At 35.3% G+C, this 19,386-nt stretch overlaps 1 protein-coding gene across 1 annotated transcript in view; it reads left to right on the top strand.

Moving 5' to 3' along the window:
* Nucleotides 1-19,386, top strand: part of PTPRD (protein tyrosine phosphatase receptor type D) — a gene marked incomplete at both ends in the record, with an annotated part of 284,855 nt that overhangs the window by 49,950 nt on the left and 215,519 nt on the right. Inside the window, 2 exons of the mRNA XM_082335622.1 lie at nt 14,112-14,257; nt 18,501-18,642. Of these exons, the coding sequence (XP_082191748.1) occupies nt 14,112-14,257; nt 18,501-18,642 (288 nt within the window). The remainder of the gene's footprint in view (nt 1-14,111; nt 14,258-18,500; nt 18,643-19,386) is intronic.

Here is a 19,386-nt window from a genome sequence, read left to right as displayed (position 1 = left end):
ATAAGAAAGGTGAAAAGTTTGGTGTGTCAGTACTTTCGTCAGTTCTGAAGTTGCTGTTCTTAACTGTGACTGTATAGATGTGCTCTGGCTACCTTAACCATTAGTCAGACAGGGTAGCCTGATTGCCTGTGTGAGGCCCAATCCCTCTGCAAGGTCCATGTAGTTACTTTGGTACCTGCTTGAGGGATCTGTGGCTAACAGTTAACTGTGCTGCCTTATCTAAATTAAAACTGTCTAGAACATGTGTATATGACTGTAATTACAGGAGTGACTGCAGTGTGGATAAACTCAAAGGTGAGGAATGCTTTTGATGCTATTTGGAGCATTGGGATTTTTTTCTGTGCTATAAATATGCATATGTGTAGGTTAGCCGTATGCACTCAGAAGCAAAAACATGATTTAGTTTGCATTTTGTTTGCCATGATAAGTCATATAGTCAAGCATTGTAAGTTGTTTTTTGTTTTTTTTAAATGACTGGTAATTTGTGATCTTGTTCTTAAAGCATGATAATTTCCTTGAAATAACAGCAGTTCTTAATTATGGAAAGTGAAGTGTTTCTTTCTAAAATTAAACTACCTCAGGTTTTGGTTTTCCTTATATTTCTTCCTTCTGATTTTATATTTATAACATAAAATAATTTAAGAATAAACTGGTGCTGTATACATTATATTCATTTCTTCATTCTTAGCATCTACACATACCTGCATATAGCTCTTCGTTAATAGGAAGGGACAGTTGTGAACATCCTGCTACTCTTGCCCTAGTAGCAGGGGACAACAGCAGAGAAGCCAGTACACCAAATAAGTTTTCAGAAGTTTCAAAATAAACAGAAAACACAGGATTAAATCGTTCATAATGTTTCTAGCTTCTGATATCAAGTAAAATGTCACAAATCGGAGTTCCTCAACCAATACAGGCTCCTGTATCGGGAAGAGTGGGAACTATAGTTCTTTTAACTCTGCCCAGCAGATGTATTCCTGTATACCAGTGTAGAGCTAATTAAATAAGCACAGCAAAACACCTATCATATCTGCTGATGTTATGCTACAGTCTGATACAAAAGTTCAACATGTACATATGAACATACCATACTACTGCGTATTGAGGAGGGAGAAAGCACAGAAAAAGTTTAAAACTTTTATTCCTCCTCATTAAGTGTGTTGCTGGGGTTAAGGCCACACACATTAAAAAATACATCTGGTACTCCAATGGGCTTTTCTTTGCTGATTTCCATCTCTGTCAGTAATAATTTTATATTGATTCTTCTCCCCACTTCCCTTTTGCTTCAGTACCCTGTATTGCATTATACTGTATTATTACAGTGAAGAGCACTGTTAAGAATAATGAAAACAAAAACTTGAAATACTTTATTTTTTCTGGAATTTTTTGAAAGCTGTCTACTTTGAAAGAGGTTTGGTATTAGAAGTGAAAGCATCAAAGTATAACTTCTAAATATTTATTGCTAACTCTAATTAGAATTTTTTTCCAGTTGTGTGTGCCAGCTTTTGACACAGTAATATGCAAAATTACTGAACCTCCAGAAGCTGCTTTTCTGAAGGCATTCAGTGAAGGAACAATACACACAGTAATTGATTCTTGTGATTTATGAACAATAGAGTAATTCATTCAAGAGGTTTTACTATGATTCTATATGATGCATTGCATGTTAAGGAATACAAAGAGTAAATTACAACTTTCCAGACAGCCTTTGGGAGCAACTTTTATACATACTAAAGCCAAAGCTTTCAAGCATTTTTCTTTTTTAATTAACTTACATGACTGACTGGCTATATATTCATATGTAAAGATCTTATTTTTACTTAAATTTTTACTGAAATCTTAAATAGACCTGAAATTCAGCTTGCTTTGGATTACCCCTCTGTATTGTTTAACCAGCAATTTCTGCTTCTCTTTTGCTTTTCAGCTTTTTTTTCATGAAATGAGCCATGTTTTCAGTTTGTTTCTTATTCCTGTCTTTCCACAGCCCAGTTCCTCTTGTGTTTGAATATTTGAGGCCAGCTATTTTGTGTTTTTTTTGGTGACCTGCTATATTCTTTGTGTCCCCAGCTTCAGTAGTCTAACCTCATATCAATTTGTGTCAATAGTTTCAGTTTTGTTGTGAGAAATTTATTTTTGCTTGTCTTCTTATATCCAGGAGGAAAAAGCAGAGAAAAATCAAGAAGTTTTGCAACAATGCAGATTTTACCCTACTTTTGTTTGATTCCTATGAGCAGGTTGTAGCTTTGATGATGCAGTACAATGGTCAATCACTAGACATTTTCTATATTTTGGACACGCCATTGGGATTCAGACATATAGAAATTTGAGTTCATAGACAGCAAACCCAGGTTCTCAATTCTCTTCAGGAAACATTCAGACATTTTAAAGTATACTTTCAAGAGGTTGCTGAAGCCTGATGTGTAAAATACAGTTTTCCTAAATTTCTAATTTCTGAACATGCATATCACTCAGATGTAAGCATATCTGTATATATTTAGTGTTATATAAATGAATATTTTAAGTGAATATTATAACTAAAATAGCTGCATAATTAAAATATTTGGTTCTATTGTTTAAATGGACACTCACAATATTAATTATACACCTTTGAATTTGAATTATTATGCAGGGCGATATATTTTGCAGAAATAATTTATTATATTTTCATAGAAGATAACCTCTTCCAGTACCTACTTCTCAGTGTCAAAATGAGCAGTTCTTATTCAGTACACTTGTGCAATGTAAGCTGATTTCCTTAGAGAAAAGAGCGTTAATTAAACCAACATTTTGCAATACTGATATGCAGAGGACTGCAATTTTCGAAGACTAATAACTTTGCCAAATAACTACCGGTTTTCATTGACACTCCAAAGATCTGAGTGCAGTTTGTTTGTTTGGTTGGTTTTCTTTCCTTCGCCCTAATAGAAGTGTCATCCTTGTTATAAGTAGATAGGGCTTAAACTGGAACATTTTTCAGCCCTCTCATTCAATGCATGAGCACAAATCTCTACACAAATTTTGTAAATATAGTGACAGTAACCACTGTAATACTTCTCCCTATGTTTTGCAACATACGTAAGTAGCATAATCCTGGAAGTAAGGAAATTGAGACATGGAGGTTAAGTAATTTGCCTGAAGCTAAACAACAAGCAATTAGCAGAGATGGGATTAGAATTACAAAGTTTTGGCTCTCGGCCCGCTCTTCTGTCCAGCAGCCAACTTTCACTTTCTGTGCTTTTGGCTTCCAATTTCATCTCTTGAGACCAAACTTCAGTGAATTTATTTTCTGAATCTTCTTACTACTTAGATGTGAACTGAAAATGGAACCATGACTAGGACTGATATTAGTTTTTGTTTTTATAATAATTGGAAAGAACATATGTGCCTGTGAAAGAAAAATGGAGAATGCAATCCTTATTGGTAGTTATATTTCAGTAATTTTTACTTTTTATTTTGAAGATGGGCATGCATTGTGCTTTCCATTTATGATGGAGATTTCAGAGTGAAAATCTGTATGATAGGGCAAATGTAAATCATTGTGTCCTACAGAACTCTTGCAAGCTTGTATTTCGTAATCTTCTAAAACACACCAAGTATGTCTTAAAAACAGTAGATTGGATGAAATCATAGAATGTATTGCAAGTACTTAGTGTCAAATCACTAACCTGAAAATGTATTTCGGACCCTGCTAAGATCACCTCTGCACATGGGTATGTCAGTGGTACAGTCATGGTCTCAAATTATTATCTCTTCACTGTAAAAATATAATCACTCCACAGATAAGGCATGAAGTAAAGCCCAGGTGAATTAACTTGTTGATTCTGTAGTGCCTTCACAGGCTGTCTCAGGATCACACACCTGAACTGTTCTAGAGAGTTCTAGTTTGGTCTGTTTGGTCTCAGAACAGCTGTGGATTGAGCAAGAAGAGCATAAGACAAGGACAACGCATGAGAGCAGAGTAAGAATGGAATAAGAGTCCCTATGTCTGGGCCACTGCTGATTTTCTTAAGTGAGGATAAAGCAGAATTATGGTATTTGATGCGAATTCCTTGTAAGGGAGATGACCAAACAAAAGTGAGGCTCTTCACAATCTGTATATACCACATTAGTAAAAATCACTTGGCAGTGCTTTTGACTTTGACATTGTAAATAACCTGTATGAATGAAACAAAATAATTTCCGGCTTCTTCAACTGAGTAACAGAAAAGCTTTGTATTCAATGGCAAAAGAAGAGAATGCTAGTATAAGATTTCCTCTTACAGTATGGTATCTGACCACACATAAGATTCCTACCCCTCTTCCGCCCTGAATTTGTCATTATGTCTCCCTTAAAACAGCATGCCCTTGACTGAATGTCAGTGCCATGTAGTGTTATGATTTCTTGGCATCTCTTTTTTTTTAAAGAAGAACAAATTTATGTTAAAGAGAAAAGAATGGAAGATACAATTGGTGAGAGATAGATGAGATAGGTATAAGCTAAACACAGCACTGTGGGCCAGGATTATCTATTTAGGTGTATTTTTAATCACTGAAAATTTTCAGATCACTTAAGTAACATGAACAACTATGCAAGATTCTTGTAAAGCAAGTGCTAGGGATGATTTTACAGTAAGTGGATAACATTAAGGCATTTCACCCATATAGGCATGTTGCACAAAAGACTAGGATCTTAGGTCACTTTCAAAGAGCATGGTAACAGAATGCTTTTCCCCTTTGATGTGCTGGCCAGTTGGGGTATTGGTAACAAGGCAGTTTGCCTCTCGTGTTGGAAAAGAAGGATGATACTTAGATGAAAGTAAGTCATGTGGTCTGTTCTCAGGCAGAATTTTATTAATTTCTTTTCTGCTTGAAGAGGAGTTAGGAGAATCTGCTTGTATGGGTGCCTTGTCAAGCATTAACACTGAGCCATATTTAGTATGTAGAGTTTGATGGTTTCTTTTCTCTTTGAGTCACTCTTATCATTAGATAGGTGATTTTGCTTTCACAGTTGCTAATCAGCAATCTGCCCTGTGTATAAATGGCCAAGTATGCATTTTGTTGTGTTCAGATAAATAAAAAATGAGTGGAAGCTTCACCAAGTTGTTACAGTGCCCCAACTTTATTCTTCCTAGTTTTGGTATCTGTATTTTGAGGGTTTTAGTAAGACTGAAACACCAGTAAAGACCATCTTTCTACTCATAACCCAGATACTCTCAGTCACTAATTGAAACTCTTACCTGTAGGATATCATTATTCCCCCTTTTCCATTAGAGCAAAACTCCTCTGGAAAGAGATCAGCTTGCCTGGCATTTTAAGATCCAGCGCTTCTACTTTGCACATTGAAAAGTAGCGTCAGCTCTCAGTTACCAAATAATTCATATGCAGTCTGCAGACATTAAAATTTGAAAAAGAAGCACTAGAGAGCTTTGAAGTGGAACTTCCTTTCATTAAATTAGTGAATATGACAAGGTTATTTAATGTTCCTGGGAGATGAAGTGGTGCACGTCACTAACCTTTTAGATTCAAGAAGGTTTATGCTTTTCATTTGCTGCTGGAAGAAGGCTTAGTACTGGATTAACTAGCAAGTTCCTCTTTCTAACTCAGGTAGATTAAGCTCCACCCAGATTTTACATGTGATCAATACTATGTATACATACAAGTTTATACCTATTTTGTTTTGTATTGTGCATTTGAACACATGTGCTGGTGTATAACTTAAAGGGATATGTCCAGTTGTGTTAAATTTACGGTGTTGGAATCCCTATAGGCATGGGAAAGAGAAAAAGAGAATTCTTGCCCTCCTGTGCATTTACTGCATACTGGGTACTTAGTGTTATGCCTACATCTTTCAGTGGTCAGGTTAATGAAATACTAGAATGAAGCATCCTGATTCTTTTTTCTTAAACTAGCATAAACCAGAATTCTGTGTAGAAACAACTGAAGACACACTGGAGTAAATAAGAGGAGATTTATAAACAAATGTGTAAAACTGTTTCATTTTCTATACTGATATTTAAAAGAAGGTTAAAGTTTGTAGTGAAGGTAAGGGGTGCATAGCACTGGCAAGTAAAGCTGTGTACGAACTTGGGGGTTGAAGGCAAGAGGAGATGGGGGTGGGAGTGGGTTTGGCTTCAGGAGCTTTATCCTTTGTTCTGATTATCGAGGAGGCAAACTCTGATGGCCTGTTAGCCCTGGCTTCCCGTTAGGCTTAGCGCAATAGTGCTCTGCGGAGGCAGTAGTTAATGAGTGGTCTTGGTTTTACAGTAAGTGTCCTAATAATTTGTCACAAAACCAACTTAAATTGTTATCAGGTTACCTACAACAGTTTTGATAGAAAAAGCACAGCAATAAATTCTTCAGCTTTGTCCTACTTAGGGTATAAACGTATTGGTCTATAGTATTAATAAAAGGCTTTTTCGCAGGTTTTTCACATAGGTTCATCATATTTGTGAAAGACTTTTTCTTTCTTCCAGTTATTGGAAACTAAATGAGTATGGGAGTCGGGGCGGGGGATAATGTTAGTTGGCAAATAAATGTCTGCTGCTGTCTATGTTGGTTTGTATTCCTCTGATGTCGCCAGGGCTCAGATAATGTCTGTTTCTAAAAAAGCATACATAATCCACAATGAAATGAGCTGGTACCAAGGTTTGCACAGCCTGGAGGAACAAATTAGGAATGTGGTATTTTAACATCAGACCTGTTGGAAAATGTAACCTACCTATTCTGTCTCTAAGACCTTACTTGTAAGTATGTCATTTGATTTCGTATTTCAGGGAAGAATAAACCCAATGGTCAGCCTAGTAAACTGACACTATGCATTGCAGAAAATTTGAAAACATAAAGATAGGCTTGACTTCAATATTTTCTTTGAAGGATCAGGAAGTGATAATCTTTTTTTGAGCCGCTTACTAAATTTATAGGGTTGGTATGCTCTGGCTGATTGAAGGATGGGGAAGTGGAGGTGATTGTTGAATAGGGAAAAAAAAAAAAAAAACACCAACCCCCCCCAAAAAACCCCAACATTTTTTGACAGAATTGTTTCTTCTGAGTGCTGTTGTTTTTACAAGAAGACAAGTGGCAGAAAGAAGAGAGGTAAATCTTCTGATTGTATTATAAAGATTTTATGAGCATTGTTGTAGGGGCTGAGTTTTTAAGAGGATGTTGTGGTGCCTGTAAAGTGAAATAGCTTAGTTTCCTTCAGCCAGGATTTTGGGAAACGTGTTTGTACCTGCAAATAATTTTTGTGAACCAAATGGATCAAGGTCTTCAGCTGGAATTAGTTGGCATAGCTGGATTGCATTTAGTAGTTCAAAGATGAAAAAGTAGTAATTTTCATTCACAGTAAAATAAGACTATTCAGCTGCTCGGAGTGTGACGGCAGTTGAAGATTGCGTTGTTGCTCTTCTTCTTGCTGAAGGATGTAAGGATGATGCAGTTTTAAGATGTTTATTGTGAGAAAAAGGAAAATTCCACCAGCTTGTGACTGACAGACAAGAGCCTCTAGGAACATACCAGTTGGGTAATTTGGGATTTCTTTATGCAGATTTCATCGATAAAAATTGTCACTCATCCTTATAGAAATAAAAAGCTAATTAACTTTCTTACATAGCCAATTAGCAGGTCCACTGTAAGTGCAGGTTAAAATTAAGGCAAAACAATTGCTTATAACAATGATCAGTCTAACTGATGTCACAAATTATGATTAATGAGTAAATTAGCAATGAATGCTGTAAATGAGTGTGCTTTGAAAACTTTTTAATAAATAAAAGGGTTTAAAAAGCTGTTCTATTAAATATTGTGTGTATATATATATATATATATATAAAATAGGGTTTTTAGTGTATTAACTCCTAGAGGAATTGTGAAAAGAATAATAACTCATGTAATTTGTAATATATCTATACAGTATTAGGCTGAGATTACATGCAACATTTGCCTGTGTGTTCATTTTTACCAGGACAGGAGCCTTCACCATTATTGAATGTGAACCAGTTTATGGCCTGTTTACTGAGAACATATAGCAGTTCCTGATAAGTCAGTGGGACACACTGAATATTGCAAAGTGGGACGTGGGGTGAATAAAGGATATTTCTATTTTTTTTTTTTTTTCCCTTTTTTTTTTTTCATCCCGTGTAGGAATTTTCTGAGTGTACAATTTGGCATGGGAAGAATGGCTTTAGAATTTATAACTAGGAATGAGTCCAATGACATACCCCAATGAAACTTGATGTCGCTAGATGGGTAATACAAAGGGTCTCTACACTAAGTGACAGTGATTCTTGTGATGGTGTGTGCAGTATCCTAAAGTGCATGAGTACCTGCCAGACCATATTGTTTACTCTGTGTTCAACCTGCATTTCTGAGTGTTAGATGAAAAGGTTCCATGGAAACAGTTGTGACTGTATGATCTTCCAGCTTTTATTGGTACAAAACATAGTCTTTAAAACCAAAAAGTTACTGTAATTTTTCAGGAGTCTCCTGAAACATCAGTATATATTAATTTACAAGTAAATGGGGTATTTGAAAGAAGTATCTTAGCATGTTTAATTTTTTCTGATGTCTTTGTTACTTTATTCACACTTGCTTCGAATGCTGACGAAGAATATGATAGGATATGATTTTTGGAAATTTTTATTCTGATTTCAGAAACTTTTTCATATTTCAAGCATATGATAAAGTTTAATCGTAAGTTGATTTACAGTATACTAGGAACTTCCATACACCCCAAATAGAGAGTCTAGAAACAGAAATATATTAAGGTCTTCATTCTTTGTGTATATATGTACTCTCTACCATAGTAAGTCTGCATGCTGAGCTTGGTATACTGGGCTGCAGACATCCCATTAGCTCTCAGTTTACCTTTAAAGAAGGTGAAGTCTTATCCTCATATTTATCTCTTAATTAGAGGAGGTACGTCCATAAAAACAGCTCTACACAAGAAGAGCTCTCAGTAGCTGTGGAAAGAAGGAGGCTGAGCTACTCATTTCAAAAACATTTTGTCAGACATTTTATTTGAGTGCAGAGGAAAAGTATTACATGTCCTCAAAGCACAGCACAGAGTATAGAACAGCAAAATTAAAACAGTTTGATAATTCCGCAACATGATGAAATGCAAATTAGTTAATTCCATTCAGTACTTCAGAATTGTACTTACACTTACAAAAGACAATGTGGAAGTGTAAAAGAGAAGAAAGAAGTGTCTTATGCTTGTGCAAAGCTATGAAAATGTTCCAGTCCAAGTGAGTTATTTTAGTGTCATGTTAGAAATGTATTTTATGGAGCCTCATAAAAGGACAGCTTCTTTCTAGATAGTTCAAAACTCTCTATTTCAGAAGTTCCTGTGCCCCCTGGGGGGACAGCTTGACTGCTTGTTGAAGCAGCAGCCTAACTTCTATGGCTTTAAACTCCTTAAAACAAACAAATTAAAGCTCAGTATATTTAAGGTGAGCTAGCAATAAATTCAGTTTTCCTTCATATATAAGAGTGTAACTTCCAGTAGTTCAGTAGTTGTCACTTGAGCTTCTCAGGAGTCCCAGCAAGAAGTACATAACAAGTAGCAGAGGGTGGGACCCTCAGGCCTTGGATGACAAAGCTTGTGGTACTCTTCATAAGTCCAAATTACGGAAATCTTCTGCTGTAAATTTTTTTCCTTGACAACGTATCAACATTCAGTATCAGCACAAATATCTGAGTAGGCACTGGTAGATAAACAAGCTGAAACAAACAAAACTTCTGTTGCTTACATTTAATAGCCAGTATTGCTGCAATTTTGATGATGCCAACAAGAGAGTTCAAGTTCAGAAATATGAGGTGCTGATTTTAACAGAATTTTACTTTTATTATTTTAATTACACTTCTGTTATTTTAATTGCAGCTTTATTGAAATGTGACCAAGTAGAGTTTCAAAAGTGCTGAAAGGCTGTGATATCATAGTTGATAACCTATTACATTTGATTTTTTTGGCAGATTTAATTGCACTGGAAGGTTCCCATATAGATTGTTGCTGTGCTTAATGAAGTGTGCTACAGAGAGTTTATGTTGGACTCTACACTGCTGTTGTTAAGGGAGATTGAAAATAGTTGTCAGTTCTCAATCAATATTGCCCTCATGTTAATAAGCACAACTGTGTGTGCAGCGTAATTGTGTTTGCTATCAGACTGCCTAGCAGCTTAGGTCAGAATCAATGTCAAGAAAATGACAACATTAATTGTGGAGATAATTTGTGTCAAACCTTAATTAACAACCTTTATAAAGATAAAGGCAACAAATACTACTTTTCATTTTCGGTTCTGTCAGGTTATGATTCCACATACCCTTACACTGATGATGGTCACTTTATATGTAACAAGATGAACATGTTGACTGAATAATGAAAAGATAGATTGCATAATACTTATCCTTCTCCATGGCTGGCTGGCTACTATCACCATAGTCTGAGCATCTCTTGACCATAAATGAGTTCATCCTCACAACACCTATTAAACATGCAGACATTATTATCTTCTGGTGCAGCTGCTGAGCCTGAAGTGGAGAATTTAACTGGTTTGCTAAATTAAATTTAATTTTGTGAATTCAAAGATGAACTGCTGAAAATGGCCATTGTATGCATTAAAATGTCTGAAGTGTACAGGACTACTATCAGTTTCGTGTTGCGGATAAAATTATCTACATTCTAATAATAATTTACCTTCTCTGATATCATATAATACCTCAAAGATAACTTTCTTACTTTCAAGATTAGGCACTGGAGAAGTGTTGTGGCAGTGTTTTTTTACAGAAATTACTTATGCAAAAGGGAACTTTGACCAGTCACGTATCTTATTTTTTCAGCTAGATTATGTTTCAAGTGAAACATAAACATCATCATGGTTCCCTTTTATACTAGAATGTGAAGCTTTTTTATTGATGTGGGTAATATCAGTATTTTCATACAATAATGTGGTCTTTAGATAAAACCTTAAAACCTTGTTTTTCTTGAAAAATGTCTACAAATGGGGAATTATATCAGTATGTAACAACTGTGCTTGTCTTTTGTCTTTAATGCTTCGTAGCAGGTGTTTTTAGTTAGCATTCAACAGATTTACTAATTGTTGGTCCAGCAAAAAATCATGTAGGACTGGAAAAATACTGTTCTTCAGGTAGCTACCAAAGCCACATTGGGTATTCAGACCTATTTCTGTAACTCGGCTATGTAGACACAGCTCTTCAGAAGCGACTAAGCAATTTTCCTAAGGAGTCGTAGCAGTTATAGTCCTTTACCGTGTTTGACCCAGTCCTAGATTAAGAAATTGTCAGAAAACTGATTTTACCTCTAACAGCAGTTATTTTTGGTGAAAAATTTTTAGTTTCATATATATTGCTATGTGCGCTCTTTGATAAACAGCTTTGAAGGTTGCAGAGTGTTGGAGATGAAAGGGATTTTGTTTTTTTCTTTTGTGTTCGGCAGCATGGGAAAGGTAAATTGTCATATGGTGCAAATTAGTGCAAGCTCTCTTGTGTTTACCTGAACTGCAGTGACGGAGAATTTGTCTCTGAGTGTCTGATAAGAAGGGAAGGGATTCCCCTTCATTTATCTCTTTTTTTATTATTATTATTATTATTTTCATTAATACAATATATTGCATATTTGTAAAAGCATGCCAAACATAGATATCATGTTGACTGGCAGTGACATAAAACCTGATAGTAGAATATGATGGGATTGGTTGGTTGGTTAGTTGGATTTGCGGTTGTTTTTTTCTTTTTTTTTTGCAGAGCTAATTTAACATAGTTCAACACGGTCTTTGCTTATAATTTTTCATTGCTTTTTTAAAAATCTGCAGTTCTCCTGTGCCCAAGATAGTTAAGTGAAGTGTTGCAGGAATGAATGCATGGCTCTTAAATTGAGTTGCTTTCCCTCCTTGACTCTTGTAGTGCATGGCAAAACTGGTAAATTTTCCAAAACAGGCCTGTCTCTAAGGAAGTAGGTTACCTTACTGATATTGAAATTATCAGTTGGGCAGTCACTGCATGTATGAGTGAGACATAAATTTAGAATTTAAAAGCTGCTTATGAGCTACTATTCGTAGTTACTCTGTGCTGATGGACTTGCCCATGCAGTGTTTTTCTTTCATTGATTTGAGGTTCAACACTGAATTCACAAAATGTCAAAAAGAATAAAAAGAGAATGGCAGCACGTCATTTTTCACTTCATGGCACACAGTCACAACTTGTGTCACAGAATATCAGCATATCAGATTCAGTCATGTCTCTTTACATATCAGAGTGCTGAGTTAATACATGCATAGAAAAGGATTCAAAGCTAGCAGTTTTAGTGAAACCCAGATACTTTTTATCAGAATACATTTCTGTCTTTTCTGTGGTCCAGGCATAAAGCCTGCAACTTGGGAAAGGATTTTTAATTTCTTTGCTCTGTGTTTTATTTGCCATGGTTTTGGCAATTTTTTGACACCAGAGAAGTTCTTTCCTAAGTTTCTCAGGGCAGCAGTGGCACACTATTTTGCTGTGCTCAGATTTGCTGTCGCATTTGGTTTCAGGTACATGTTCACCAGGTAAAAGTAGCAGAGCAGATAGTTGAAGGACCCTTGAGCATTCTGAAAAGTTGAGCAAAAGCAATTTCGCCTGACATCTCTAGTAAAGAAAAAAGCACGCAGATTTTCAGGAACATTGTATTTTTACTGCATTTTTGAAAATTATCTTTGTTACTGGTATGTTACACATTAGGGGTAGCATAAAAAAGACTCATTTCATTTCATAAACTTAGGACAATTGGCATACTCTCATATTTAATGTAGCCACATAACAACAACATATTGAGTTTGTTTTATTATAATGGCCACATCATATTTTCTTGGCATTTAAATTATTTCAGGATTTCTTCCAGTGTTACATACATGCATACTTGTAGTCTGCTGTTTTCTACATGTAAATAAACATTCTGACAAGTACTGCCTGTGGAAAGACCAGTTCAACAGAATAAGGGGTTAGACATCAGAAGTGAAGAGCAGCAACTTAGAAGTGGAAACAAGTACAGTACGGGTACATAACTGTCAGAACTAAGAGAGGAAAGTGAAGAAGAGCAAAGAGGTTGAGAACAAAAATGAGCTACCTGCTGAAGGTTGAAGATGAGAGCAAAAATGAATTGCAACAGCTGCTATAGAGCAACTACATAACAACTTAAAACTGAGAAAGACTGAATCACGAAGACCTGCATTGCTTATCATTTATTGGCCCTAAATACTCACTTCATATCATTCAAATCAGCATCTTAAAGTGTATTGGACCTCTAAAATTTTCTCAGCTAACAAAGAAAATGATGTAAATATTTACAGGAACTGTTCAACATTTCTGTACTGTGGTTAGACATAATCTCATAGATTTTTATATTAAATTTTAAGAAGTCATGTCTTGTGTTGGTGTAAGTTCAAAAGTTTTGTTTCACCACAAGGCTCATAAATTAATTTTTATTATGTCGTAACAGAAGTAGAAGAAAAGAGAATAATTAGTTAAAATACCTTTTCCTACGTTTAAAATAATTTATCCTTTTCTCTCTCCTCTCCTGTTGGATATTTTTTCACTTCTTTTTGACAGAGTAAAATAATTTGAGAGTGAACAGGAGCTATACGTTAAACTGTGGGCAAGGATAAATCTCTCTTCTGTTATAGTCTTTTCTGTGTGGATTCTTAACACAGTCATTTACCTCCACCACTGCAAACTTACAGATTCTTTCTCCTAAATGTCACTGATTTTAATGACTCGAAGGTAGGAATCCTGCTTTCATGACATCCTGTGATCATAACATCAAGTCATGAATCATGATCTTATTACAGCTGATTGATGAGCTCATTTTGCAACAGACGACAAATTGGATTTTTTATTTATAATGGTGATAAAATATAATGTGTGATCTTGCTATTCTGATGATCAGATTTCCGTTTTAATGTAAATTTCACTAGTAAAATCTGTAAGTACTTTCCTGACCTTTTAGTTATTTTTTAATGCTTTCTCTTGCAGGTGAATACTGTCACTGGGGAAACAAAACATTTCCTTCTTTCTTCATTTTGAATTCTTGACATGGCTTACTTTTTATGTTTACTACTTAGATTAATTTGTTATTTTTTTGTTTGTTTCAGCACCACCAAAGTTTACAAGAACTCCCGTTGACCAGACAGGGGTTTCTGGAGGGGTCGCCTCATTCATCTGTCAAGCCACGGGAGATCCAAGACCTAAAATTGTCTGGAACAAAAAGGGAAAGAAAGTCAGCAATCAGAGATTTGAGGTATTAGGTCCATTGTTCTGTTCCTCTGAAAAACATTAATTCCAACCTCGCTTCTAATCCCAACATGTGTGCTTTATTTTCAGTGATTAAGCAAAACAGCTATGACTATTGGGGATAATTTAGTGGGAGCAGTCTCATGAAGTTTTTATTTTGCAAACGGTTTATGCATAGCACTGTTAAAGAGAAAACTGCTACTGCTGTTTTCTAAACTAGCATAATACAACTGGGGAGCCTTGACGTGCTTCTCTTCAGCCTGCTATTTTTTCCATGAAGGAGACAGGGGAAAATTATTTGAGCAGTGATTGCTGTTTCCAGAGAGCAAGCCACCTCCTTTTGTGACAGTGTGCATCGAACAGACCTAGACGCTATTGCTTCTGCTACCACAATTGCTTACCACTGTTGCAGAGGGAGATGAAAGGGACGTTGTAGTTCCTGCTGCTGAAGAGGAAATGTAAAACTTGTTTGCTTTTGATTCTTTTCTTAACAATAACCTAGGAAAAGGCTTTAGAGAAAGCTGCTTCCTCTCTCTCCACAGACTTCAATTAAAGGAAACAGTGAAGATAATCTGTTGAAAGGATACTGGCTATTTGGGGGAAAGAAGACAATAAATATTATTGCCTCTTTTAGTGGCAGGAACAATTAATATCAAATATGGATTGACCTTTAACATGAAGAAAAAACTCAGAAAATGGGAAAAGGCTTGTAGAATGGATACCAAAACTGGCACTAGGAGTGTATAATTTTCACTTTGTCTCTTCACTATTTTTAATGTTAAATAAGAGACTTCTGCATTAAGAAAACAACTGTTTGGAAGATGACTAATTTGTATATAAAACAGTTTTGACATGCATTTTATGAGTGAATGATCTAAGATATACCTATTAAAAGCTGACTAAATATTGAAGTCTTCTGTGTTAGTTTTTAATAGTATTTGGGAAGATTGCTTGCCCTGGCTTTTCAGGTTAGGTTTACATAAGCAGAAAAGAATGTCATTTCTTGTATAAACTAAATTTTTTTATTCCTTTTTTGTTCAAAAGATATTTAAAGCATTGGAATTTCTTCATTAACCAGTATAATTCTTTGCTTTTATATTTACTACAATGTGGGAAATAAAAGCATGAGTTTAAATGTGACCTCCCAGTGCCAAGAACTGTTTGCACTTTGTAGATCATATGCAGAGCTGTAATTGGCTAGAGGCATTAACACAGAGATTTTATTGTAAACTCTATATAATTTATCCCCTTCTGGTCACAAAATTGTCACTTGAGGTGAGCTCTAGACATTGAAAGTTTGTTCATGTACATGTTTACTGTGTTGATTCAGTTTTATTTTGCAATACGTCATGGTTTATATGCTTCATATATTGTTTTCTGTGTGCCTATGTACCTGTTTTTAGGGAAAATAAGCAAAAATAAAACAATTTTATTTCCATTAAAAATTTTGAATGGAACTATAAAAAAATTAATTTAAAATGTTTTAAAATGCCTCTAGTGGACTGTTGAACAAGCTGTATAGCCAAGTAAGACGGAATGTAATTCAAAGGAATAGAAAGCACTAACCAAGTATTTTATAATTTTGATTATAACCGCCGAGGAGAGTAGTTATAAAGTGTGCAGAGCACATGAAAATTTTAAGCAGCTTTCCTTCCTGTCTAAAGTAAGGCCATTAATTAATGCCGTAGAATCTCTAAATAAGAACAGAACAACAGTAGAAATCAGATTCAGAAAAGACACATGGAACATTTGGGAAACAAGAAACGTCTCAGATTGTCAGCTGCACCGATAAGAGAATAATTATTTGGGCTTCTTTTCCTCTTCTTTCACCTTAATATTTTCTGTATTTCTCTGAGTTTGATTACTTAGTAATACAAGACATGAAAATGCTTTACCTGGCCACCTGTCTTTGTAAAAACCTGGTAAATATAGCTGGAAAGGCCTTCAGTAGGCCGTCTAATCCACATGCTTTCCCAGGAATCCTGGGAGTTACTTTTCTCCCCTTCCCCCCCAATAAACTTGGAAAGCCTCCTACAGTGTTTCATGAACCTTGCCATGATTTTTTTTTTCTCATGTGGAACCTGAAATTTTTTTGTGGAACTTGATGTACATAGCAATTGTCTTACGTAGCAACGGGGGAACAAATAGTTTATTCCCTCGCTCTTGACAGTGGCCTGTTTGTGTATTTGAAGATTATTATCGCTGAATGTGGAATGTTCTTGCTCACAGGCTAATTCTCACAACTGAGTGAGAATAATGGTGAGAGCTATACATTGTTTCTGAAATTAAAGGCTACAATAAGACCATGTGGGACTTTTTGCTATTAATCTTTTATCTTTTATTTATACTGCAAGTATGTACTATGAATGAACATGATACAGGAGGATTCTTTTTTCTCCTCTTGCTTCAAATCAATTCAAATAGTATGAATTGGAAAAATCTAAGTCACTTAGAAGTCTTTCTCAGAGGAACTTAAAAAGAAACAGAGAAGAGGAAAAAACAAGTTTAAAAAATTGCACCATTCTACCTTGTGACATGAGACTGGTTTTATTAAAACATCCGTGCTTTTTGAAAAAAAAATCTTATTCAGCAGATGGAGGAGTGGGAGGACTTAACTATCTTCGATATGCAGGAAAAGGGAGAACCCATGACAGGAAACGTAAATCTGTTTTATGATACATATTTTGGAGACACCGGTCTTGAAACTTAATCTCTGCAATATTTGCCCAACCCAATCTGCTGCAATTGTTTTTATTGGCCATCCAGCTACGATTATTGTGGTCAGATTTAAACAATAACAGTTACTTTTTTTAAGTGTAATGATTGTGATTATTTGGATCCCATGCTTTCAGTTTTTATCTACAAATCATTAGTCTATCTGCTCTAAGATTGTGAAATTTTCCATTCCCTCATAAATGTCTCTTCGTCAAGAATTCTGGTTATTCTTTTGTTTGTGCTAAGCTCAGATGGAGATTTTGTGTTGTCTAGGTTTGTTTAGGACAATGGCTTTACTTAAAGAACAAGGAAAAGTAATACAGCCTGTGGGCTATCAAACCAATTTCTTCCCAGAAAAAAACAGGTTTTTATCTTATTTTCACTTAGACCTCTCCCACTGCTAAGAAGAAACTGAGCAATTCCTACAATGAAAATGGGAAGATTATGGGCATATAGCCATAGTTCCCAACCTTGTACTTTATTTTTCTCTTAGTATCAACAAGTATAGAGATCTAGTAGATTACTTGTGTGTAAATTAGATACACAGACACAGACGTATGTGCAAATAAGTGTATACGCAAATTGTTCTGTGCATGTATATATAGGTTATGGCCTAATATTAATTATTTTGTAAAAAAAAAAAAACAAAAATGGGACTGTCCCTTCTTGTAAGTGCCATTTACCTCATGGTAGCATTAACATACATTATTGACAAAAAAATTTTTTTAAAAAGTAGATTAAATAATAGATTAATAATATTACTTAATTATTTGGAAGGCTTTTCCAGTGCCTGGAGTGCTGCAGTACTAACCAATATCTGATGTGATTCTGACTGCAGAACAAAAATGAAATGAAAGCTATTCAATGAATTCTTTCTCATATGAAATTAATATTTCTTGTGTAAATATTGCAATTTAAAAACTAAACCTTAAAGTTTAGCTTTATTATTTAGTTTCTGAACTGGTCACGTTTTCTAATACATTGTTAGATAAATTTACTTACATTCTGTGGGTTAAATGAATAGCTAAACTGAGTAGTCCTATCTTGTTCAGAAATTGCTGACCCTTTTTCACTTTGGAGCTAAATGAATGAGTGAACTGCACTCTGAATAGAGTAGGAATATTGCCTGAAGCAATTAAAATAAATGTAACTGGCATTTGAAGGTAGAGCACTTAAGCTAAGAGAATGGAGAGGGATTGGTTCAGGATTAACTTCAGGATAAAAGAGCATTAAGTTTCAGAATCCTTTCTTACAGCCCTTGTTAGCTGGGGTTTTGTTTGTTGTTTGTGTTTCATGCTGTCTTTTCTTCAAACTTAGAGCAGCCATCGAATACTCACTGAATAGCAATGCATGTTACAAGGCATTGCCACTTAAACATTTTTCCATCTGTGTGGAATTTTGTCCTGGTGTGTGTATTTGAAAAACAAACCTGACTTTGATGACATGAATGCCAACAGGTCATTGTTCATGAACAGATTAACTGAGGGATAGGCATTTTTAACAACATCTGTGACAGCTTTTGTTTCCTTCTATAGGTAATAGAGTTTGATGATGGATCTGGATCAGTTCTCAGAATACAACCACTGCGTACGCCACGAGATGAAGCTATTTATGAATGTGTTGCTTCTAATAGTGTTGGTGAAATAAGTGTGTCCACGAGACTCACTGTTTTACGTGGTAAGTTCTTTCTAAACATAACTGATTTACTTCATAGAGCTGAAAGTGCTATGTTGTTGTAAAAGAGAGGTTTCTCTCCAGGAAAGTTAAGTACAGTTCTTTTCAAATGGGCGTTATCATAGTCCTGATGCTCTTAAATACAAACTTTTTCACATAGTACTTGAATGTCATGTTTGTGATTTTTGACCATAAAATGGTAATGTGAGTATGCAGGGTATGCCAGATTAGAGTGACGAAAAGAAGTAGGAAATAAATGAAACAGGAGTGCCATGCCAACAGGTTATTATATCAATTATTGATCAAAAAATGATGCTTTATGAATGAATTTGATTTACATTTTAGTGCTGCCCTGGGTAGCTTAGCTTTGTGTGATCAGCGTTTACACAGAAATTTGACCAATTAACAGTGACTGTGAAAAGTTGCATAAAGGGTTTTTAGATGAGGTTAAGCTGCTACAAGATTTTTCCCCCAAGATATAATACATAAAAAAGGGGAGAGCTTCTTTCATTTCAAATATGCATCACCTGAATTGTATTCCTACTTCAGCAAGAAGTCTTTGAAGACAGTAAAGGGAAAAATCCATTTTTTCAACTGTTCCTCAGCGGTGAGGATATAAATGTACTGCCAAGTCTACTGTCTAGATAATAGTCAGAGGAGTAAATACTAGTAGTTGAATGACCTGAATATTTCATTCTGTAACCTGGAGATGAATGGAAACTGGATTTGGAGACACTTCATTAAATA

The sequence above is a fragment of the Platalea leucorodia genome (assembly GCF_965183815.1).
Source record: "Platalea leucorodia genome assembly, chromosome: Z".
In the NCBI taxonomy this organism is placed as follows: Eukaryota; Metazoa; Chordata; class Aves; order Pelecaniformes; family Threskiornithidae; genus Platalea; species Platalea leucorodia.
The sequence above is the reverse complement of the archived record's forward strand: the minus strand, read 5'-3'. Positions and strand labels throughout refer to the sequence as shown.